The sequence below is a fragment of the Rhinolophus hipposideros genome, assembly GCF_964194185.1.
Source record: "Rhinolophus hipposideros genome assembly, chromosome: 19".
Classification (NCBI taxonomy): domain Eukaryota; kingdom Metazoa; phylum Chordata; class Mammalia; order Chiroptera; family Rhinolophidae; genus Rhinolophus; species Rhinolophus hipposideros.
The window spans coordinates 19,895,434-19,918,872 of NC_138065.1; the positions used below are offsets into that span (position 1 = coordinate 19,895,434).

Consider the following 23,439-nt stretch of genomic DNA (forward strand, 5'->3'; position numbering starts at 1 on the left):
GGGCAAATGTCAATTTCCAAAAAGTCTGCTCTTCTTATCATCCTGCAGTGACCCTCTGAAGCCCCCAACGCATCTTACCTCATTCCTAGCTGAGGATGTATTGCATACCTCAATCCCCCTTTTTGTCTCCAACCTCTGACCTGCAGGGTTCCCATGCGCACAAGATTAAATTTGATTTTCTCTTGTCATTCTTCCTCTTGTTGATTTGATTGTCCGGCTAGCCAAAAGAATTCAGAGGAGGGAAAGGGGAATTTCCCCCTCCCCCACAATAGTCAGAGTACATCCACCCTAGAGGGTTAATTCAGTTTAATTAGTGAATGAAATTTTAAAAATATATCACTCCAACTTTAGTGGTAATGCCCAGGGGAGCTAGTGGAATTAACTTTCTGAGCCCAGTCTTATGAGAATATCAAACTAGGTATAGTCAATGCTTCAACGACGTGCTTGCTAAAAGAGAAAGTAAGAAAGAAACGATTTAAAAAATAAAAGCTCTCACAGCAAGCAATTACCAGTTACCTGCAAAGAATGAACCACAGAAGTCTACTGAATGAACATCAATTTAAAAAAAACAACAAAAAACTATGAGGTGAGAAACTCTGCAAAGAATTAAAACATAGAATGTTTAAAGTCGCTTCCTTGGCTCTCAACACTTTGGTTCTCAGACTTCTTAAATGTCAGGGCACTTAATTTATAAACTGCTTTTTCCTGAAGACAGCATTAAGTCTGAATTGTCATACACAAGCATAAACAAAATGTTTAATTTTATTATTTTTAGCAACATTTTTCTTCTTAATCATTTCCTCCCATTATAATCAGTGACTGAGAAAACAATATATGTATTCAACTTTAAAACTTAAAAAAAGAGAGAGAAAATAGGAAAAAGGCAAACATTTCTCAAATGTACAACTATTCTACTTTTGTTCTAATTGCCCACAGAAATAAAAATATTCAGTGTTAAACAATCACTTGCAAATTAGATAGGTAAGTCTGACTACAAACCAAACATGCAGCTGAATATTTAAAACAAGCTGTATTTTGTTCATTCTATTTTAAATTTATTGTACTGAATAGTCTAATTAAAACAGAACAAGAACAAATGCATCTTGTTTCCAATAGTCTTTAACACACTGTAAAAGAAGGTAAGTCATTCTTCTTATTCTTCAAGTTTTCAGCCTATTATAAACCACAGACTATGAGGTCTACAAAGCATATGACAAGGCATCTACTTAACAAACATGGAGGCAACACTGATTACACAAGAAAGTAAGGCAGACCTGAGGCAGGTCTCTATCTCCATCGATTATTTCTGCCCTAAAAATGCTTATTCATCCGGCCTCCTTATGAAAACCAGGTCTGGAGATGACTGGGTTGAGGTGATGTTTGCTCTGAAATACTCTCATGTGACACCTCTTTCCATTTTAATTTTAATTTGGGATTTAATGGACAGTGGATTGTATTCTATTTATTTGAGAATTAGTTTAGTATAGAAATACTCTCTCCACCACTCTCATGGGTGTAATTAGAGTGAAACCAGTTGGAGCTCCTTGATGGGCCATTTAGGAGAACTGCGGACAACATTAGCCATGTGTGTTTTCATCTAATTGGATGGGAACCAGAATTCTCATAGTCAATGTGAAAAGATGTTCTTCCAGAACTGACAGCTACAGCCAGGACAAATACACATCTCTTGCTAACAGCATCTCTGTAACACAGGCTTTTCCTGCCTGAAGACAGCTCATGTTCCGACACAGGCATGCTAAACTGGATGCATCTCACTAAACTAGCCCAGCCCCTTATGAAACAAGCCAAGGAAACACTAAGCCAATGTTCTCAGCACATAAAAGTCTAAAATACCCTTTAAAGGGGAAAAGGAGAAAATATTTGTTCCCAAGAAAACCTCAGTCCCTCGTCTCACAGAAGCTTAGTCCAAGGCACAGGTAAACATAACTGTATTTCATCTACCGTTTGTTGTCAGAAGGCAGTCTCTGTATAAAACACAAAAACAGACTCACTCCATAATATTGCTTGAGTAATACATACTCTCAAATGGAATGGTTTCATGTTAAAAACTCCTTGTGCTAAGTTTCACTGCTTACTTCCAGTTATAGTATGACTTTTATTTCATAAAACATTCCAAATTTAGAAAGTGAAAGGGAGAGAGAGAGAGAGAGAGAGAGAGAGAGAGAGAGAGAGAGAGAGAGAGAGAGAGAGAGAAGTGTGTTCTTTAAACCAAGGACTGAATTTGATCAAGCTTAGAAGGAAGGCAAAGAACATAACTTCATTTATGATAAAGACCTAGTTGATAGATTTACTATATTAGAAGGAGAATCAGTGTTTAAATCCTCTTAACACTTATTACCAATTATTACTAAAGTCCTTTAACTTGCAAATGAAATATATTCCAAAAGCTTATTTATAAAGGCTAATATTTAGATATCTAGAAATGATTTCCCAAAGATAAAATCCTATAGTTCTTAATTTCCTAGGCAAGTCCAAATATAATATATCCCATATTATCATTAAAATCATTTACCTAAAATAAAATGTAATAGAAAACATTATTTCAAAAACTAAATAATGAATTTAAATAAGTGTGTCTGCTTTTTAAATTATCTTCCCTCAAGCGGGAGGAGGATGAAGAGAGTAAAGGGGTTCAAATATATGGTGATAGAAGGGGCTAAACTTCGGGTGGTGAGCACACACAGTGCAATATATAGATGATATATTATAAAATTGTACTCCTGAAACTTATATAACATAATTAACCATGTTACCCCAATAAATTTAATTTTAAAAGGAAAATAAAAGCACTCTCCCCCCCAAAAAAATATTATCTTCACTCAATGATAATACTTGAGGAAAGGCCAGATTAGGAAAACATGAGGAAATCAATGAACATGTTGATAATGACTCTAAAGTGAACCCTGAATTATTTCAAATGTTTTGATTGGTACTTTATTATATCTAAGTCCACTTTAAAATGCATTGCTTTCTTCAGTATTTGGCATTTTGATTATGACTGATTCCAAATCTGAGGCAATTGGAGGCAGGGAAAATAGGAGAGGAGAAAGATTTTCTTGATGTAACTAGAGGGAAATCATTGAGAAGAAATGTGAACAAGAGAAAAAACTTTCCGGACACACGTAGGAGAAAGACTGACAAATTTGCAGGGATGGAACTCAACTGGGTTGGGAGAACAGTAAGAACAAAATGTGGCTTTGGCTTGCTTCCCATGGACTTATGACAAATTATAGCAGCCTAAGATCTCCTAGGAGGAGGGGAGGGGGTAGACCAGACAATCCATTGTATTCATTTTAGTAACTAGAGCATGCACCTGAGGAACCAAAAAGGGGGGGGGGGAGCCATCTTATTCCTTTTCAAACTGAAGGAGTATGTAGGTGAGATGTTATCCAAACTTCTAAGACAGAAGCCACACAGCATGTGAACTAAACCTCAGAGCTAGAATCTCATGGTAACTTGTAGGCTACTATTCTTTGAATTGACTCAAGAATAAAAAACCAACAATGAACACAAACAAGGAACTGGTTGTTCCCTTCCAGTATTTACAAAGAGTTGTTGCTTAGAGAAAGCAGGAGAAACAAGAGCTTTGTATATCGGTCAAGTGTTTGCAGAAAGGATGCTGTGGCAATTTTACTATGTGTTAGCCCAAACTGTTCAAATATGCGCCACATGACAGAATTGTCCTTCAAGAAAATAATAGAATTAATCATTCTTAAATGTGTATACTGTTTTTCTAAATTGTTATGAGTTTATGTGAGCCAAACTGATGCCATATCCTAGGAAGCAAGATCTCAAATGCTCCCCCTAAATACTTCCCCTTAAAAAATATACATTTTTTAAGAAGTAACCATGTTCCCTAAATACTTTGGTTAACTAATTTCATAGAGTAGAACTATAACAAGTTAAGGTGACTTCAGCCTAAATGAAAGTAACGTAAATCCAGCCAGCAGATGTATTACATACAGACCCAATACATAGAACACACAGGAAGTTCATCGCCTTCCCTGTAGCTACTGGGAATTTCTCTCCCCTTCCGGCTCACTAATGTAAGCAGACCTCACAACTTCCAGAAAACAACCCTCTTCATGCCTGGTCAGCGATTTCTCACCCCCCGTCTTTTGATCGGCCGCAAGACTTGCATTGCAGAGTTACTCATAGTAAAGAAAAAGAGGAAGAGGAGGAAGGAAGGAAAAGATGGAGTTAAGCAGAGAATTCTCCACAGTTCTACAAGTGATTCATTTCTTCCTTAAGTGGAGTTACTGGTAGGAGGCCCCATGGATAATACCAACATCAAGGCAAGTATGCTCCTCACTTCACGAAGCATCCCTGGTATTTTACTTCACAGCTCCCAAGCCAGGGGATCCCAACTTCAGATTATACTCAGAAAACCATTAAAGCTGTTTTAAGATATAGATATCCTGACTTCTCTCCTGCTGAGCTTCTGATTCATCAGCTATGAGAGGTCTGGCCAATGAGTATTTCTGATACTTAATTATGGTTGAGAATCACTTTATAAGTGTTACTCTTATAGAAGTCAGAAGGCCAAATACCTGAATTATATCACAGAACTACAAATACATATTATTCCCTTGATTTGAAGTGATAGTTGATATAAGAAAAGGGGTCTCCATTCTCAATGAAATTCCAAGGACACAGCAACAGCCTTTGCCAATGTCCTTGACAATGCATGTGACAAATCCACCTCTTCATTCACATGTCTACTTGCAGACCCTGGATTGTTTTAGAGATATAAAAATGAAGACGATAGGGAAGGTAGACGTAAAAAACTGGACCATTATGGCACAATAGCATAAGAGAAATTTGAAACAGGGAAGTAACTATACCATGAAGAGCTTTGCGTACAGTTCTAAAAGATGAGTTTTAAAAGTCTTTTAAGCACAAATCAGATCATTTCAACTCTCTAACAGCTTCTCATTTTATGGAGAATAAAATCCAAACTCTTCCTCTCACGTACAAGCTCTGGCAAAGACCTCAGAACTCATCACCTACTTTAGCCTCTTCATGTTCTGTGTTCCAGCCACATCAACTTTCTCTTGGTTCCTCAATCACACCAAGTTCATTCCCACCTTAACGCCTTTCTACATGCTATTACCTCTGCCTAGAATGTTATTCCTCTTTATCAGCTTAACAGTCATCACCTCAAAAAGGGGTTCTTTGAACTTCCATTAACCAGCCAGTCACTGCCACATCACCACGGAGCCACTATCACTGACCTTTCGTTTGTCTCCCCTAGCAGAATATAAGCTCAACGAGGACAGGGATTTTAGCTTTCTTGTCCATCATTATATCCTCAGAGCCTAGAAGAGTATCTGGCACAGCCGATCCATAATTATTTGTTCAATGTCAGGATGAACAGATGAACCAGCCAAAAGAGGGGAGCTATATAAAATATCTTAATTTACTTAGTAACTTTAAAAAAATAAATCATTAATAATGCCTCAAAACACTGTGATTCTTGCTATTATTTTTACAATTTCCTATTTCCTAGTAAGATGAATAAATGAGAAAGCAGGACTTTCTCAGGACAGGAGTAAGGTTTTCCCGAAGTGAGTTTCTTGTAGAAGTTCTTCAGTGGTTCTGCAAAAGTGAATCTATTTTTTAAATTAACATACATTTATTTCTAAATTAAGCGAAAACAATAAACACAATCAAATGCATTCAATATCAAATTTGACCCTGGTGGGAGTCACTGGCCAGCTAAACAACTTCATTTGGCATAAAACTTGGAAATATTACCTCCAGTTTCTACGTATATTCTAGTAAATGTCTCATTAGTTAGGAATTCTGTAGCTTTGCACTGGGGATATGTCTAAATGTGAGCCTGTTCTGTCCAGACATTTGTATAAAATTGAACAGCGATGGCTCACACTCATGTAAATGCCAGGGGAGGCCCAGGCAGATATGTATATGACATGTTAATTACAGACTAATCCAGACGGGCCAATCGTATCCAGCATTGCAAATACATTTCAAGTCATACTCTGATTGTGGATAAGATCTTCAGGGCTTTGATCACCTCTTTTCTAATTTTTTTTCCATATAAAAGGCATACAGTTAAAATTTTTAAAGATTCAATCCTGATTAATAATTTTTCCTGTATTCTTCTTTGAGCTTTTGGATTACTTCTTACTAAAAACGATCCTGAGATTGCAAACACCACTGTTAAAAATTATTGACATTCATTAGCAATCACTTATACATAAAATAAGGTTTGAGAAAAACAGAAATAATGCTGGAGCAAAAATTAAGGCTATCATCCATAACACTGATTTCAAATGTTTGTATATATTAAAAGCCCATTTCAATACTAAAATTTTAGAGCTATATAAAATATCTTGTTTTACTCAGTATTTTAAAAAATAAATTACTAATAATGCCTTAAAACACTGTGATTCTTGCTGCTATTTTTACAATTAGTACTGACTTCATAATTTATTTTAAGCAGTTCACCTTTTAAATTACTCCATATTAAACTTTCAAGAATTGTAGAAGATAACTTCATTTATCAATGTTATTAATGTTTATTTATCAAACATTCAGTCATTCATGTCATAAATATTTATTGAGCACCTAGGATGTTTGAGACACTGTTCCAGATGCTGGGGCTGTTGTGAGGAAGAAAACAAAGTCAAAGGGATAGATAATAAACAAGCAAATAAATAAAACAAATGGACACAAGCTTGAGAAAAGAAACCCTGGTACAGTGTTGGTAGGATTGTAAATTGGTTTATCCACTATGGAAAACAGTATGGAAGTTCCTCAAAAAATTAAAAATAGAACTACCTTATGACCCAGCAATTCCATTTCTGGGTATTTATCTGAAGAAACCCAAAACACTAATTCGAAAAGATACATGCACCCCTATGTTCATTACAGCCTTATTTATAATAGCCGAGATAATGGAAGCAACCTAAGTGCCCATCAATAGATGACTGGATAAAGAATATGCGGTGCAGGATTGAGGAGCAAAATGGCAGGGTAGATAAACGCTGTGCTTGCCTCCTCCCATGAGGACATTAAACTTACAGCTAAATTATAGAATAATCAACCGGGAGAACCATCTGAAGACCAGCTGAACAGAAGTCCCACAACTAAGGATATAAAGAAGAGGCCACATCAAGGCTGGTAAGAGGGGTGGAGAAGCAAATGAGCTCACCCCACACCTGCGTGTGGTGGTCAATAATCAGGAGAGATATCTTGGCTGCAGAGGTCCCTCCTGAAGAGTGAGGGGCCCAAGTCCCTCCTGAAGAATGAGGGCTCCCCAGCCCAGGGTTACAAGGCCAAAAAGAGGAGTCGCCACAAAATCTGAGTGAAAATCCAAGAGGATTCCACCTATCCTGGTGAGACAGAAGAAAGCTAGAAACCCAGATATCCTCTTAAAGTGGTCACACAAAGACTCACTCACTTGCAGGCACTCACCCTCGGCTCCAGCGGAGGGATGGTGACTCAGGGGGTACCAGAGACATACATGGAAAGACTGAATTGTGTGGCTTCAGGGAGAGGACTGGAGAGGTGGTAGCCATGTTCCCTGTATAGAAGCCTCCTCCAGTGCAGCCTACAGGCAGGTGCCATCTTTAATGTGTTGAACCCTCCCCAACACGGCCAAGTCTGAATCTGCATTGGCCTGGTGAACTATGCTCAATTCACCCTGGTGACTCCCTGGGACCAAACCCCACCCCATTTGCACACCACCCAAGATACTTTTGGTGACTGAGCAACCAGCCCCACCCCACGCACAGCAGTAAGCTTTTTCAACAGCAATCAAAAGATCTCAGCTAGCACACCATCAGAGACACCTTCAGTGGTGGACACCTAGCCCTGGCACAAGCAGCAGTCTTTCTTGGACAAATCTTGGGAGTCTGCAGGCCCAAGGAGGGTGACAGCTTGCCTCAGTGTGCCCTGAGACTTCTGTGAATGTCCCCAGACTCAACACAGCACCAAACCTGAATCTGCATTACCCGGGTGAACATCACTCTCCCTACCCAGGTAACTCCCTGAAACCCAGTGTCATCCAAGTCGTGTACCGCCTGAGGCTCTTTCAGCAGCAGTGTTTTACCAGTAGCCAGTAGGTGGCCTCAGGCCTTAGGGTGCCGGGGGCCTTTTGCTGATCTACCCCAGGCATAGTACTGGTGGCAGTCAGGTTTGGTTCACAGTGTGACCTCTCCCACTTGCCTCCAGGTCCGGAACAGGCAGAGACTAACTACAGATAACTCGGTAGCTTCTACCAGGTAGCGTGGGCCAGTCACAGGCAGTGGCTGACCTAAGCCTGCACAGGAGCCCCTTCAAAGGGGCCCCACAACCAACACAGGCAGAGGTTGGCTTCCAGAGACAACAGAGCACTTCCCAATTAGCCCCATAAGCCGGCACACCCAAAGTGGTCTCAACAGACACACAAACCCAAGCAAATCCCACTCCACAGGATCAGCCTACACACAGCAGCTCATACACTGTGGGCATGGCCTATACTCACAGCCAGTCAGCCTGAGAGTCATCGGTCCCACCCTCTGATATGCCAACAGCTATTCAGCCTCAACTGTATGAGGTCACACACAACCAACACAAGGGACACTCATGGAACACCCAGCGCAGGTGACCAGGGAGACTGTGCCACTGGGCCCCACAGGGCACTTACTACGTAAGGCCACCTAGCCAAGACTGGGAGACATAGCAGATCTACCTAATACATATGAGGAAACAAAGGAACATGCCCCAATTGAAAGAACAGGAAAAAATTCCAGAAAAATAAATACATGAAATGTAGGCAAGTAACCTACCAGATATAGAGTCCAAAACACTGATTGTAAGGATAGTCAATGAACTTAAAGGAAGAACAGATGAACTCAGTGAGAACTTAAACAAAGAGATAGCAAGCATAAAAAAGGACATAGAAACCATAAGAAAAAAGAAACAGTCAGAAATGAAGAATACAATAACTGAAATGAAGAATACCCTAGAAGGAATCAATAGCAGATTAGATGAAGCAGAGTATCGAATCAGAGATTTAGAAGACAAAGAAGCAGAAAACACTGAATTGGAACAGCAAAAAGAAAAAAGAATTTTAAAAAACACGAGGATAGTTTAAGGGACCTCTGGGACAACATCAAGTGTAACAACATTAGCATCACAGGGGTCACAGAAGGAAAAGAGAGACAGCGAGGGATTAAGAACCTATCTGAAGAAACAATGACTGAAAAGTTTCCTAACCTGGTGAAGGAAATATACATACAAGTCTAGGAAGCACAGAGAGTTCCAAACAAGATGAACCCAAATAGGCCCACACCAAGACACATCATAATTAAAATGGCAAAGGTGAAAGACAAAGAGAGAATCTTAATAACAGCAACAGAAAAGCAGCTAGTTACTTATAAGGGAGCTCCCATAAGACTATCATCTGATTTTTCAACAGAAACTTTGTAGGCCAGAAGGGATTGGCACAAAATATTCAAGGTGATAAAAAGTAAGGACCTACAAACCAAGACTACTTTACCCGGGAGGGTTATCAAGTAAAATTGAAAAAGCTAAAGGAATTCATCACCACCAAGCCAACATTACAAGAAATGTTAAAGGGATTTCTTTAAAAAGGAGGAGGAGGAGAAGAAAGAACATAAATATGAATAATGAAATGGCAATAACTATATTCCTATCAATAAGCACTTTAAATGTAAATGGATTAAATGTACCAATCAAAAGACACAGGGTGGCTGAATGGATAAGAAAACAAGACCCCTACATATGCTGTCTACAAGAGACCCACTTCAGATTGAAAAACACACAGAGACTAAAATTAAAGGGATCGAAAAAGGTATTTCATGCTAATGAAAATGAAAAAAAAGCTGGGGTAGCAATACATATATCAGACAAAATAGACTTTATAGACTTTAAAACAAAGGCTATATATAATAAGAGACAAAGGATATTACATAATGATAAAGGGATCAATCCAACTAGAGTATATAACTCTAGTAAATATTTATGCACCTAACATAAAAGCACCTAAATACATAAAGCAAATATTGACCAACATAAAGGGAGAGACTGATAATAATATAGCCATAGTAGGGGATTTAACACTTCATTAACACCAATGGACAGATCTTCCATTGACAGAAAATCAACAAGGAAACAGCAACCTTAAATGACATACTAGGCCAGATAGATTTAATTGATATTTTTAAAGCATTTCACCCCAAGGCAGCAAAATATATTCTTTTCAAGTGCACATAGAACACTTTCCAAGATAGACCACATGCTAGGCCACAAAATAAGTCTCAATAAATTTAAGAAGTTTGAAATCACATCAAGTGTCTTCTCTGACCACAGTGCTATGAAACTAGAACTCAATTACAAGAAACACACACAAACACATGGAGACTAAATAACATGCTACTAAACAATGAATTGGTTAACACTGAGATCAAGGAAGAAATCAAATGACACCTTGAAACAAATGAAAATGAAAATACAATGACTCAAAATCTATGAAAGCAGCCCTAAGAGGGAAATTCATAGCAATACAATCCTACCTTAAAAAACAAGAAAAATCTCAAATAATCTAACCTTACACTTAAAAAAGCTAGAAAAAGAACAGCAAACAAAGCCCAAAGTAAGTAGTAAGAAGGAAATAATAAAGATTAGAGAGGAAATAAATGAAATAGAGTCTAAAGAAACGACATAAAAGATAAATGAAACCAAGAGCTGGTTCTTTGAAAAGATAAGCAAAATTGATAAACCTTTAACCAGATTCATCAAGGAGAAAAACAGGACCCAAATAAGTAAAATCATAAGTGAAAGAGAAGTGACAACAAACACAACAGAAATACAAAGGATTATAAGAAAATACTACAAGCAATTATATGCCAACAAACTGGACAATCTGGAAGAAATGGATAAATTCCTAGAAACATACAATCTTCCAAGACTGAGTCAAGAAGAAACAGAAAACCTGTATCAACTGATTACTACTAACAAAATCGAATCAGTAATCAAAAAACTCCCAACAAGCAAAAGTCCTGGACTGGATGGGTTCACAGGTAAATTTTACCAAACATGCAAAAAAGAATTAACACCTATTCTTCTCAAACTATTCCAAAAAATTCAGGAGGAGGGAAAGCTCCTAAGATCATTTTACAAGACCACCATTACCCTGATTCCAAAAGCAGACAAAATGGAACAGAATAGAGAGCCCAGAAATAAGCCCACACCTATATGGTCAGTTAATGTCTGACAAGAAGGCAAGAACATACAGTGGGGTAAAGACAGTCTACTCAATAAATGGTTCTGGGAAAACTGGATATATGCAAAAAAAATGAAACTGGACCACCTTCTTACACTATATACTAGAAGAAACTCCAAATGGGTTAGAGACTTAAATGTAAAACCCGAAACCATAAACTCCTACAAGAAAACATAGGCAGTAAACTCTGACATTGCTCCAAGGAATATTTTTTCCTGATATATCTCCTTGGCAAGGGAAACAAAAGGAAAAAAAAAAAACACAAATGGGACTATATCAAACTAAAAAGTTTTTGCACAGCAAAGGAAACCAACAACAAAATGAAAGGACAGCCTACTGAATGGGAGAATATATTCTCCAATGACACATCTGATAAGGGGTCAATATCCAAAATTTAAAAAAATTCATATCAAAACAATTAAAAACATCAAGCAACTCAATTAAAAATGGGCAGAGAACCTGAATAGACGTTTCTCCAAAGATGACATACACGTGGCCAATAGTCATGTGAAAAGATGCTCAAAGTCACTAACTATCAGAGAAACACAAATTAAAACCACAATGAGATATCATCTCACACCTCTCAGAATTGCTATCATTAATAAATCAAAAAACAAGCGTTGGCGAGGATGTAGAGAAAAGGGAACCCTCGTGTACTGTTGGTGGGATTGCAAATTGGTGCAGCCACTATGGAAAACAGTTTAGAGTTTCCTCGAAAAATTAAAAATAGAAATAACTTATGACCCAGCAATTCCACTTCTGGATATGTATTCGAAGAAATTCAAAACACCGATTAGGAAAGATATTTGCACTCCATGTTCACTGCAGCGCTATTTACAATAGCCAAGATATGGAAGGAACCTAAGTATCCATCAACAGATGATTGGATATATAGGTACATATATACAATAGAATATCACTTAGCTATTAAAAAAATGAAATCTTACCATTTGCAACAACATGGATGGATCTAGAGGATATTATATTAAATTAAATAAGTCAGACAGAGTAAGATCAAATACCATCTGATCTTACTCATATGTGGAATGTAAAGGACAAAATACAAGAACAAACAAAACAGAAACAAACTCTTAGATACTGAGAACATATTGATGGTTGTTGGATGGAAAGAGGGTTGGGGGTATGGGTGGAAAAAGGTGAAGGGATTAAGAAGTACAAATTGGTAGTTACGAAATAGTCACAGGGTTATAAAGTACAGCACAGGGAACACAGTCAATAATATTGTAATAACTACGTATAGCACCAGGTCGGTACTCAACTAATGGCATGATCATTTCATCAATTATATAAATGCATAACTGCTAATTATGCTGTACACCTGAAATTAATATAAAATAATATTGTATGTAAACTGTAATTGAAAAATAAATTTTAAAAAGTATACATCTTTTCAAGGCTACTAATAAGATTCAAGTATGTGTGAGTAAACTGCTGTAAGCATACACAGATATCAGCACTTAAATACATACTATTAAATATAGTGTATGTAGATGTATATAAATCTGAGAGCTTCTTTGCAGTACAGTGGAAGCTTGCTATCAGGAAGCCCAAAGGAGAATAGAAAAAAAAATACTGAAAAGATTTATTCAGGAAAACTTTTATTCAGAAAACTTGATCTGATATCCCTAGCCCACAGCTAAATGAAACATGCAAGGAGACTTGAATAAAAGATAATATTGCTCTATCCATCTGCAGAAGACTAACGGAACTTCCAAATTAAAAGAGTTTGAAATTAAAAATGCTACATAGTTTTCAGGAAACTGACCTATTTTAAAGCTACCAAAAATACAAGCCTACATGAATAAAAGCCTGTCTGGCGCATTTACAGGCAATATCACAAAAGCATTCTTGCCTATCAAGCCATAAAAGGAAGGAACTGCACACAGGAAATTGCCCTGCCCCAGCCATAGGCCACTCCTCCCTTCCTCTGCACAAGTTCTATAAGCAGAAGCAAACGCTATCTGTTAGATTTACCAAGAAGCCACAGAGGTTGACAGAACACTGGTGGCTGACATCCGCTTTATTACTGTTTTACTAAATATTTAAGATAGATGCCTTTATTATTTTGAACCAACATTTTCTTGATAATTTTACCTACAATTTTAAATAACACTTGTTTAACCTATAGTTTTTTTTTAATGACAATTTAAAGCAGTCTGAAATTGCAATTTACAGATGAATTGTGAGTTAGAGATTAAGGAAACTAATATACTTGGTCCAAACAATGAAAACAAAAAATAATTCAGAGTCAGTTGGCCTAATTTACCATTTTCCAATGGTTTCAACACACACACACACACACACACACACACACTACAACTTTTAAATAATACTGTTCTGAATATAATTTTTTGTATATTCAGTAGACCACTCAGGTTGAATAATTAATAGGTCCATTACCATCAGTTCCAATTAATCATCTTAATATTCAGGTATACGAAAGTACTAATTAACACAGCATTTTGATAAGTAACAGAATTTAAGGTACATGAAGTTCCTAATTTCTTACATAAACTTGGACTAATGGGTGTGATTTCTAGGGGTCTGCACCTACTGATAGAAATTAGATGCAAAACAAATTACTTGTTTTTTTAAAGGAAAGAGACTGATAGTCATTTTTCAACTTTTAATGGTCAAACACAGGAAACAAATTTTAAAAATACAAACTATTCAAAAAGTTAATGAACCTGTAAACAAAACTACAGGAATAAACTTCATTGATAATAAAAAAATGAATAGTAAAACAATGAGGTATTTTCACCAATTAAATTTCTAAGTCTTTAATGGTTATACCCAATATGCAAAGGTATATGACAGTGGAGATTGCACATAATGCCAAATTTAGTGAAAACTGGCTTAAATATGGTGACATACTCCAAGAGCCTAAAAGAATGCTGTCTTTTTTAAAATCTATTAATCCCACTTCTGAAAATCTAGACCAAAAAATCTACAAAAAGAAACACTTATAATGCAGAAAGTTGCTTGTCACATCCTGAAAAATTTTGAAAGAAATCTAAAATGTTAAACAAACAATGGTATGCCCTCTAAATGGAATATTATTTGGTCATCTAGGTAGCAAAAAAGGCAAAACATGCATATGTAGGCAAGTCAAAAAAGGTTCACAAAACTACATTGCAATTATACCTAAGTAAGTAGTTCTGGTTTAAGAGTGATGTAATTTCAGGGAATTTTCCCTATTTTTCTTCTATATTGTGGTTATGACACTTTTTAAATTGAATTAAAATTTTTTAAAAATTAAACTCAGTAAATTATCTCTTTTGCAAACTAGATATTTAAACTATATTTAATCATTTCCCAAACTACATACCTCTCCCCCACCCCATAAAAGTATCCTCCCCTCCACGCTCTTCCTGCTGTCCATATTCCCTCACCAACTTGACCTGCTGGGGCTAGCCATCCTTAATCTCTTATTCGCCCCAGGTTTCAGCCTGGTCCCCCAACACCGACACCAGAAGGCAGGAAGTCATTCACCTTAGTATCCCCAACTCTTAGAACAAAGCCTCATGTATGACAAGGGCTGGAAAAATACTTGTTGAATGAATTAATAATTATCCAAATTTGGTACATATTGCATACTTTTCCCAATTATTTATTGCTCATCTGTCCCCTATTTTAATCTAGGTATTCTTTTTTTTCTTCTTCTTCTTCTTCTCCTTTTTTTTTGTATTTTCCAGAGCCCTCTACAGTGCTGGGTAGAGCTCATCTGAGCTAAATAAATATTTACTGGACTAATGAATGCTTAACTACATATCTCAAAAATGAGAAATTCATTTGGTTTAGATAGGTTCTTCCTTTAAAATGCAAATCACATACTAGGAGGAAATAAAAAATTTAAAAAACCTCATCCTCATACTCACACCTTCCAGTGAATTATCCTAACAAATCATCAGATGAACAACCATCTGAGTGTTACTAAGCCAAGGAAGGATTTAAGTGTAAAACTGGGTGGGAAGGAGGGAGGACAAGCAGACAAAAATGGGAGCAGCCTTCAGCTCTTCAGGGGTGGTAACACAATGGCTCAGAAAATATTGTTGAAGGCCACACGACTTCCCTGCCTAGAGCCACCGGCCATTCCTAAGTGCTGAAAATGGCAAGCAATGCCCTGACACCTTCATCAGTATGACCTCCCCTTCAGTCCTCACCACAACCATGTTAGGCGGGGTGTTATGAATTCGGTTTTAAAGATGAAAAAACAGACGTGTGGATGAGTTCAATAACTTGCTCAAGACATACAACTAACAAGTGGCTTCAAGGCTGAGCCTGTGGCTCTGCTGAAGTCATTGCTGTCAACCACTTCCCCAGACAGAGAATGGATTCCTTGTAATTAGTAGTAGGCTTAGAGGTAGAATGTAACTACTAAGCCCTTAAGTGTAGTCTACAGGATAAAGAGCAGACACAGAGATGACTAGAAAGTCTACAAACTTTAGCCTTGTCATCTCTAATTCATACATGACATCTGGTTCAGGCCAAACCCAGTTAATCCATAATTAGACCCCTTATTTAGGAACATGAGGACTTAACAAGTGGGTTAAGAAAAATACAGTGTGGTTACCACCTCTGTTTAAGCATCCTCCACAAATCAAAAAACAAAAATCTTAGTTCTTTAACTCTGAACTGAATTTTCTAAGCTGGACCATCACACTTACTGTAACTTCTCATACATATTATTTTCCAGCCCTTCAATCACCACGGCCTGATCCAAATTCTCCTTGACCTCTTTATCAAAGATGTATGAACTGAAAACAATACAGTAACTAATGAGGATCTGGTCTTTAAGTATGTGGCAACAACCAAATTAATTCATGCTTATAATTTCTTAAAGCCATCTTCCTCAAACTCCTATGAGAGTATTTGGGATGCTATGATGACCCAAGCATCCTAACTCCTAACACTAAAATTGCACCGAGTATTATCCTGGAAGGGAAACAGCTTTCTGGTAAAGTTGGCTTCTTCTTAAACTCTGAGCCCTCCATCTCCAGGAGCACAACATCACAGCTTAGGGATAAAGAGCTGCTTCATGAGGAGCGTCTTCCCTGAAACATGTGCCTCTCATCTGTTCGGTGTTTCTGCTGTGATCTCCAGTGGCCATAGCGCTCCATCAGCTCTGGCTTTAGGATAAGCCACAGAGAAAGGTTTGTGGATTTCCTACTGAGCATGACAGTCCATATTTTATCTCCTTTTTGATACTTATGACAGCTCTATGAGATAAAACGTAAAAAGGCTCTCTCCCACTTAGAGATAAGGAAATAGAAACACAAAAGGTTCTGTGACACTGAAAGTCATGATCTAACGGAGAAACCACAAGCCAAGCCCTGACTCTGTAGGTGTATGTTTGCCATAAAATGTCACATTCAGAAGCAAGGTATAATATGATAGCTGCACATTATGAATGTACCTAACACCACTGAACTGTACACTTAAAAATGGTTAACTCATCATAAGAAAAAAAGATTGTAACTATGTATAGTGACAGATGTTAACGAGACTTTATATTTTATGTTTAATTTAACTGTTTTCAGAATTTTCCTCTGAAGTTACCTTCCTTCTTTCTTTCATATTTTGTCATTCCATTATTCATTCATTCAATAGATATTTATGGAGTACCTACTATGTGCTGATCACAGTTCTAAACTGACGCTCAGTGTTCAATACTGAAATAGTCCCATAGTTCATAGCCTGGAGTACCCCCACACACACTGGCCACCTCCTCTCTTTCCTGGGACACCCCCACCCTGGACTTCCCCATGATTCAGCACAGCAGGAAGGCTCCATTGTGGCCAACTTCCAGTTGGTGAATGCCTGCACCTAAAACTGCGTTAAATATTTTATCGCCTCTTAGACACAGCAATGAATGAAACAGACAATGTCCCTAACTCTCTAGTCTAGGAAAGAGATAATAAGCAAGTAAATACATAAATGAATCATATAATTTTAACTAGAGTGCTGCAAGAAAATAAGGCAGCAGAGGGCTAGAGGGTGACTGGAGGTGGAGGGAGCAGAGAAAAACTTAAGAGAAAGTTTTTCTGAGGAGGTAACATTAGAAGGAACCAGAAATGTAAAGCTCTGAGGTAAAACATTGCTCACAAAGAGAACAGAAATTAGTAAGACCTTCTGGTAGGAACGAGCTTGGAATTTCCATGGTTAGAAGGCCAATGTGATGGGGGAGCATCTTGAGCAAGATCACAGAGCTGGGCAGGGCCAGATCAGGGAGGATCTTAATGGCATTGGTAAGGAGGTTGAATTTTATTCCAAGAACAGTGAACATCATTAGACAGGTTTGAAACAGGACAATGACATGACCTAATTTATATTTTTAAAAGATTACTCTGACAATTGTGTAGCAAGTGGATTAAAGGGAAGCAAGAGTGCAAAAAGGAGACAATGTATGAAGCTGTGATGGTCATTAGGAGAATAATGACAGTGGCTTGGACTAGGTGATATCAATAAAGATGGAAAGAAGTATTCTGACTCAATGTATATTTTACAAATAGAGCTGAACAGACTTACTGATGAGTATAATGTGGGAAGAGGAAACAAGGAATCAAAATGACAATTATCCTTTGATTTAGCAAGACCCTGATGGTAGTTTGTTTATTAAAAAGGCAAGGACTGGGGGAATAAATAGGTTTGTGGAGAGAAGGAATAAAAAGTTACGTTTTGCCACAATAAATGGGTGATGTCATTTAGATATGTAATGTGGAGCTATCAATGGGCAGTTGGACATGTGATCTTGATATAAGGTAGACAAGGAAACCCTGGTATTATCTAAATTTTACAAAGGAAAAGACTAAAGCTCACAGAAAAAGGCTTGTCTTAGTACAAAATAGTTTTTATTATTCAGTGGCCATTGATAGAGGGTTGATTCCACATTTAAAAAAGGAGAAACATCTTCACTGTTAAGGACTTCTCTCCGAAAAAACACTTGCCCCATATAGGCTATATGTCTGCTCCAAAAGTTACAGTCTTTTGTATTCAAGAAGATTCCCCCAGGAAATTCTGACTTATCCAAATAGCAACATTCAATATATACATAATAACTGAGATGTATGTATAACGCACAGTATTGGCTGTCTTCTGACAAGATGTGTCAACAATTAAATGCATACACACAATATGAAGTAAGGCAGAAACTTCTCCTTAAGGAAAGATTATAATTCTTGGTGTTCATATTAATTAAGTGTTGTGTCAAAAACCCTTGTGGCGAACACATTACCAAATCAGGAAAGAAAATCAACTGGGAAATGTCCAACACAAGAATAATTAGTTTATACGGCTCCTCAGGATGGTACTAACATGCAATACAAGCTAGTGTGGCCCTCAGCACTTTATCCACACCAAGACTGCTTGTCCTTCCTTTGGTTGTTTTAACGTGGTGGAAACTTCTGCATTAGAAGACGTATTTTATTCCAAACTCAATGCACCTATTATAACTAAACTTCCTTTCAAAATTCTAGAGGTACCATACAGAAATTAAGGACAGGCATTGAAAAGGAAAGAAGAAAGAGAATGGACAAGGAAGAAGAGGAGGAAAGGAAAGGAGAGAGCTGATGACCTCTTCTTGATGGCAGTCCGTTATGACAAAGGACTCATGAATAACATGCTCAGCAACAAAGCAGCACAAAATTCCTCAGGAAAGACATGCTTGTTGACGAGGCTTGAGTCTAGAGGTTATTCCAAGCTCTCCATATTTTAAACATAGTGTCAATTTATCAGTTTCAAATGATTAGTGATTGTCAACATAAAGTGAAAAGGAAGAATGCCTACTTAATTCAGCTTACCAGCACTTCACTGAACCTTCATGCCAATAGCCAGCTTTTCGTGTCTGCTCCTAAAATAAAAGCAATAGCCTGGCTGGCGCTACAAATAATCCTATTCTCCTCAGAATTGGAAGGAAACTTAGAGGTCATTATATCCAACCCTCTCATTTTACAGATAAGGAAACTAAATAAAGCTAAGAGAGATAAAGTGGCTTACCCATCATCCCAGAGCCACTTCAGCGAAAAGTGTTTTTCTGATTCTTAGTCATGATTCTTGTACTATAACCATTCTGGGTACAGAGAGTGAGAAAGAAAAGTACCACAAGGGATGAGCCAAGGCTTGACTGGAGGCAGCCACATCAGGGGAAGAAAAGGTGGGCAAAGCTGGGCATCTGTGTCTTGGAAACCAGGCCTGGGGTTGCAGTCTGACAGCCTGCCCCTATTCACAGCCTACACTCTGCAACAGATGACAGTCTTTCCAAAACCACACTGGGCTTTTTCCTCCGCAGCTTTTGGTTCGATGTGGCACTTTGATGTCTAGTAGTCAGTGCCTCCTCTCATCAAGGTCTTCAGAGGAGACTTTTGAAAGGACACTCAGCAGTCTGCTTCTAGGCTTTGAGCAGCATACCTTCCCCAAGGATGAAAGGAAATGACACCTCTCTCCCCTGCCTTAAACCAACATATTCTTAACTGGATAATTATACTCATCCCTAAAAAGTATTATAGGTTGCAAATGAGTTTTAGCCCTGATGGCTTCTGCTTTCCATGTTTTTTTGACCAATCCCAGTACACATAGAAAATTCTAGAAAGGCACACCAAAACTCTGTAGCACATTCTTGTGGGACTCATATTTACCTTTTATTGTATATAAAGAACAAAATTTCTAATCAAAATTATTTTCACAAAGTCTTATCTAGTTATTAGGGAAGTTGCAATTATATGCAGGTTTCATATTCGGTTTGCCTATTACAAACACTTGTATAGATGAATAAATGGACTGATAAAAATAAAAATAATAGTAATAATCCTTTCCCAAGGGATAGGATTTCCTTTTATCCAAAAGGATTTCCTTTTATCCCAAAATAGGAACACCTCAATAGTGTTTTAAAATCTTCATATATAGCCTCAGAAGGGTCTCCCTTGTCCAGGAAGTCCTGCCCACACCTTCCTCTCCCCCCACCCATTCCTACAGGAGGAACCCAGGCAGGAGGCAGCTGATGACACACCAGGTGACCACAAACTTTTGACCCTCACACCCTCAGCAGCTGCCTACAAATTATCCAAATGACCCCAGCCGATTGAGGACAGGTGGCCAGGTACCTGAGCAGTGGGGCCCCTGCACTTGTGGCCTGACCTGCCCCTCACCTCCATGCCTCCCTCCTCCCACCCTGATTCATCCCTTGCACACTCGTGCCCTGATCCATACATGCCCTTGCGGGGCGGGGGGCGGGGGAATCTTCATAGATAGAGGGCGAAAACTTATATACACATTTTAAAAAAGAAAAACTGTATTAAAATTGTTATACTCATTATATACCAATAACAAAAGATGAATACAAGTCACATTTGACTTCTGCAATTACAAGAGGTGCTCAAAGTGGTTACCATCAGTATCCAGACACTTCTGATTATGGCAAACAATAAATATTTCCACCAAAGTGTCCACTTGTTAACTAAAGTGTCCACTTGTATACATTTTTTTGGCACCCCTGTATGTATTCTTTCCTGGAAATATCTATTCTGGGTTTACTTTTTTAGAACACCTACACAACTGTGGAATCCAAGCTACACACTGTGGCTCTGCGATTCTGTCATCAGCTAATAGAAAATAAAAACTGAGAGTATTTTAGCACATTGATACTAGTCCATACTTTCCATTCCAGATCAATTCCCAAGTTGCTAATAATCTTCACCATCTCCCAACTGCACTGAAAAAGTGGCCTAGATTTTATGTAATAGTGTTAGCATTTCATTATAGAAAATTATAGAAAGATTATAGAAAAAATTATGCAAAAATAACTTACAGCATAAGCACCTATCAAAAATGCTGCATTTGCTCTTTTTCGTTGATCAAAACAGGTGTAGTGCACTATTTTCTTTCTTGATAAACTGTATGACTAGAAAGAGAGAATAAAAAGAGTTAGTGTAACCACGGAGACAATATTGATATATACAGAAGATAAAAATCATCTCTTAACTTTCAAAGATTTCTCACAACCAGTGAAATTTAACAACTTTAATTTCCATGCCATTTGTACGTAAGTATTTGGGGAGTGGAGGGTTACTAGCTCAGACTTTTTACAGCCCAATCATGATGTAAGAATGGATAATATAACAAATATGTTTCTTGCCAAGAGAGGAGACTGATAACAGTAGGAAATAGTTAAGTTCTTAGCAACTTTATTAGCAGGAACCATTTTTGAAGATTTACTCTCGATCTTATGTGTATGTAAAATCCTTTCTTTTTTTTCATTTCCTACATGCCACACATATTCCCATAAAAGTCACCTATATTTTTCATATTATACAGTTTGTTTTTAAATGTGTCAACCAGTCCATTTTCCTCTTTAAAAAATTTTAAATTCTTGTATTAACTAGAGCACCAGTATTAATATTTTCTTTATAGAATGTTCTATCAAAAGCCGCTTTTAATGATCTGAAAATAAATGATTAATGAAAAAAGATGAACCATCAAAAGGATTATATCAGCAAACATCTTAATACAATAGCCATATATTAAACTCATGGATTCAGACAAACAGTTATTAAGCACCAGCTATATGCCTGGCAATATGCAACATGCTCAAGTATTCACCTAAATCCAAAATAAGTAACATGGTATGTTGTGTACATGCTAAACAGGAAAAGAGGTGTACAAATAAAACGATCTGTTGAAATGAAATCAAAATATTAATCAAAAACTCAAACATAAAACAAAGAGCACACTGATGTAATTCAATAAAATCCACTCAATTTCCTCACATTTCCAAAGTTATAGTATTTTAACAAATAGTTTTCACAATACAGACACATAATTACATTGTAATATTTATCTATAAAAACACACTGATGGTAAAAGCAACTTGTTATACCTTATACGTTGACAACACCCACAGAATATCTGCTTTTAGAACCCCCTTAACAGAGTTCATTATATATCTTTCTTTACTCTGTTATTTTCTGTAAGAAAAAGAAACTCTTCTAACTTAGAAGTCCATTCTAAGATGGAACTATAACATTCTGGCTTTAACATGTAACCATAGGAAACGTAGCTACATGTACCCCAGCGATAAGCGAAGAAACCCTCACCATCCCAAGTCAGGCATTTTCTTTGATAACCAAGAATCCCATGTTCTGAAAATGGCATTGCTTTTTAACATTGAATTTTGAAAAATATTGTTTGCCTCAAAGCATGTGTCTTATAACCAAAGTCCTTATTTCCAGGCAGGCTTACTAAAACACCCCTATACAATAAAAATTTTATAAGTGCATTTTATTCAATTCAGTTCAGTTGAGTTAATACACTGAAGTTATCTAAAGACTTCAAGATAACTATTGATGGTGCTGACACTTGTCTCCCTGCTTTCTCCATTTTGTGCTGCTGTCTGCTGGACATTTCCTTATTTTATTTTATTTGTTTGTGTGGTTTTGCCACTTATTATTCTCCATCAGTAAGATATGTTTGATTTACTGGAAGGAGAGTCAAGGCTCTTCAGACCTAAGCATCTTTTATGGCCTCTGAATCCCAAACACCTGAAAACTGCCTTTCATGGGCCAGGCCCCCATAAACATGAGTCAGAATGAACATAAGGACTCGGCAATTCTGGTTCCCAGACTCCCACTGTTGACATTTCCTGGTTCCCTGAGGGGAAGAAAACATCAACAATCTATCTCGAAGTTTGGATTATCTGGTTTGATGCTCCTTTCCACTAAGAATTTAGGTTTCATAACGACTATTGCTATCATTTAATAATGTGGAATTAAATTTATTTTACAAATCCACTTGCCAAAAGTGACAAACGCATATTGCTGTTCTTCCATCACTAATGGTCTTTTATTGTATGTTTTTAATTTTTCTCACTTAATCTAAAATATATGGAACACAGAGATTATCTCAGATGGGAACTATGAAACTGGAAGACAGAATTCTGGAAAAAAACTTTATTTTCATTGTATTCCTATAAATTTTTTTAAAGTAAATATAAAGCAAATTAAACTTTAAGAAATTTAAAAGAATTTTTTCAACTTTAGCAGCTTTCAGAAATTACATCAGATAAAGAAATTCTTCACAAAAATCTACGTAGGCAATTTAACTATTTTAAAATATCTCCTACTGGAAGCTGCCTACAGGATGGAAACAAAACT

General features: G+C 37.2%; 1 protein-coding gene across 3 annotated transcripts in view; it reads right to left on the reverse strand.

Moving 5' to 3' along the window:
• The window catches only part of CDC14A (cell division cycle 14A), a gene marked incomplete at its 3' end in the record, with an annotated part of 133,978 nt that overhangs the window by 83,182 nt on the left and 27,357 nt on the right, over nucleotides 1-23,439 (reverse strand). For all 3 annotated transcript variants that reach the window (XM_081025825.1, XM_081025826.1, XM_081025824.1), the window contains one exon: nucleotides 21,099-21,191. In XM_081025825.1, the coding sequence (XP_080881951.1) occupies nucleotides 21,099-21,191 (93 nt within the window). The remainder of the gene's footprint in view (nucleotides 1-21,098; nucleotides 21,192-23,439) is intronic.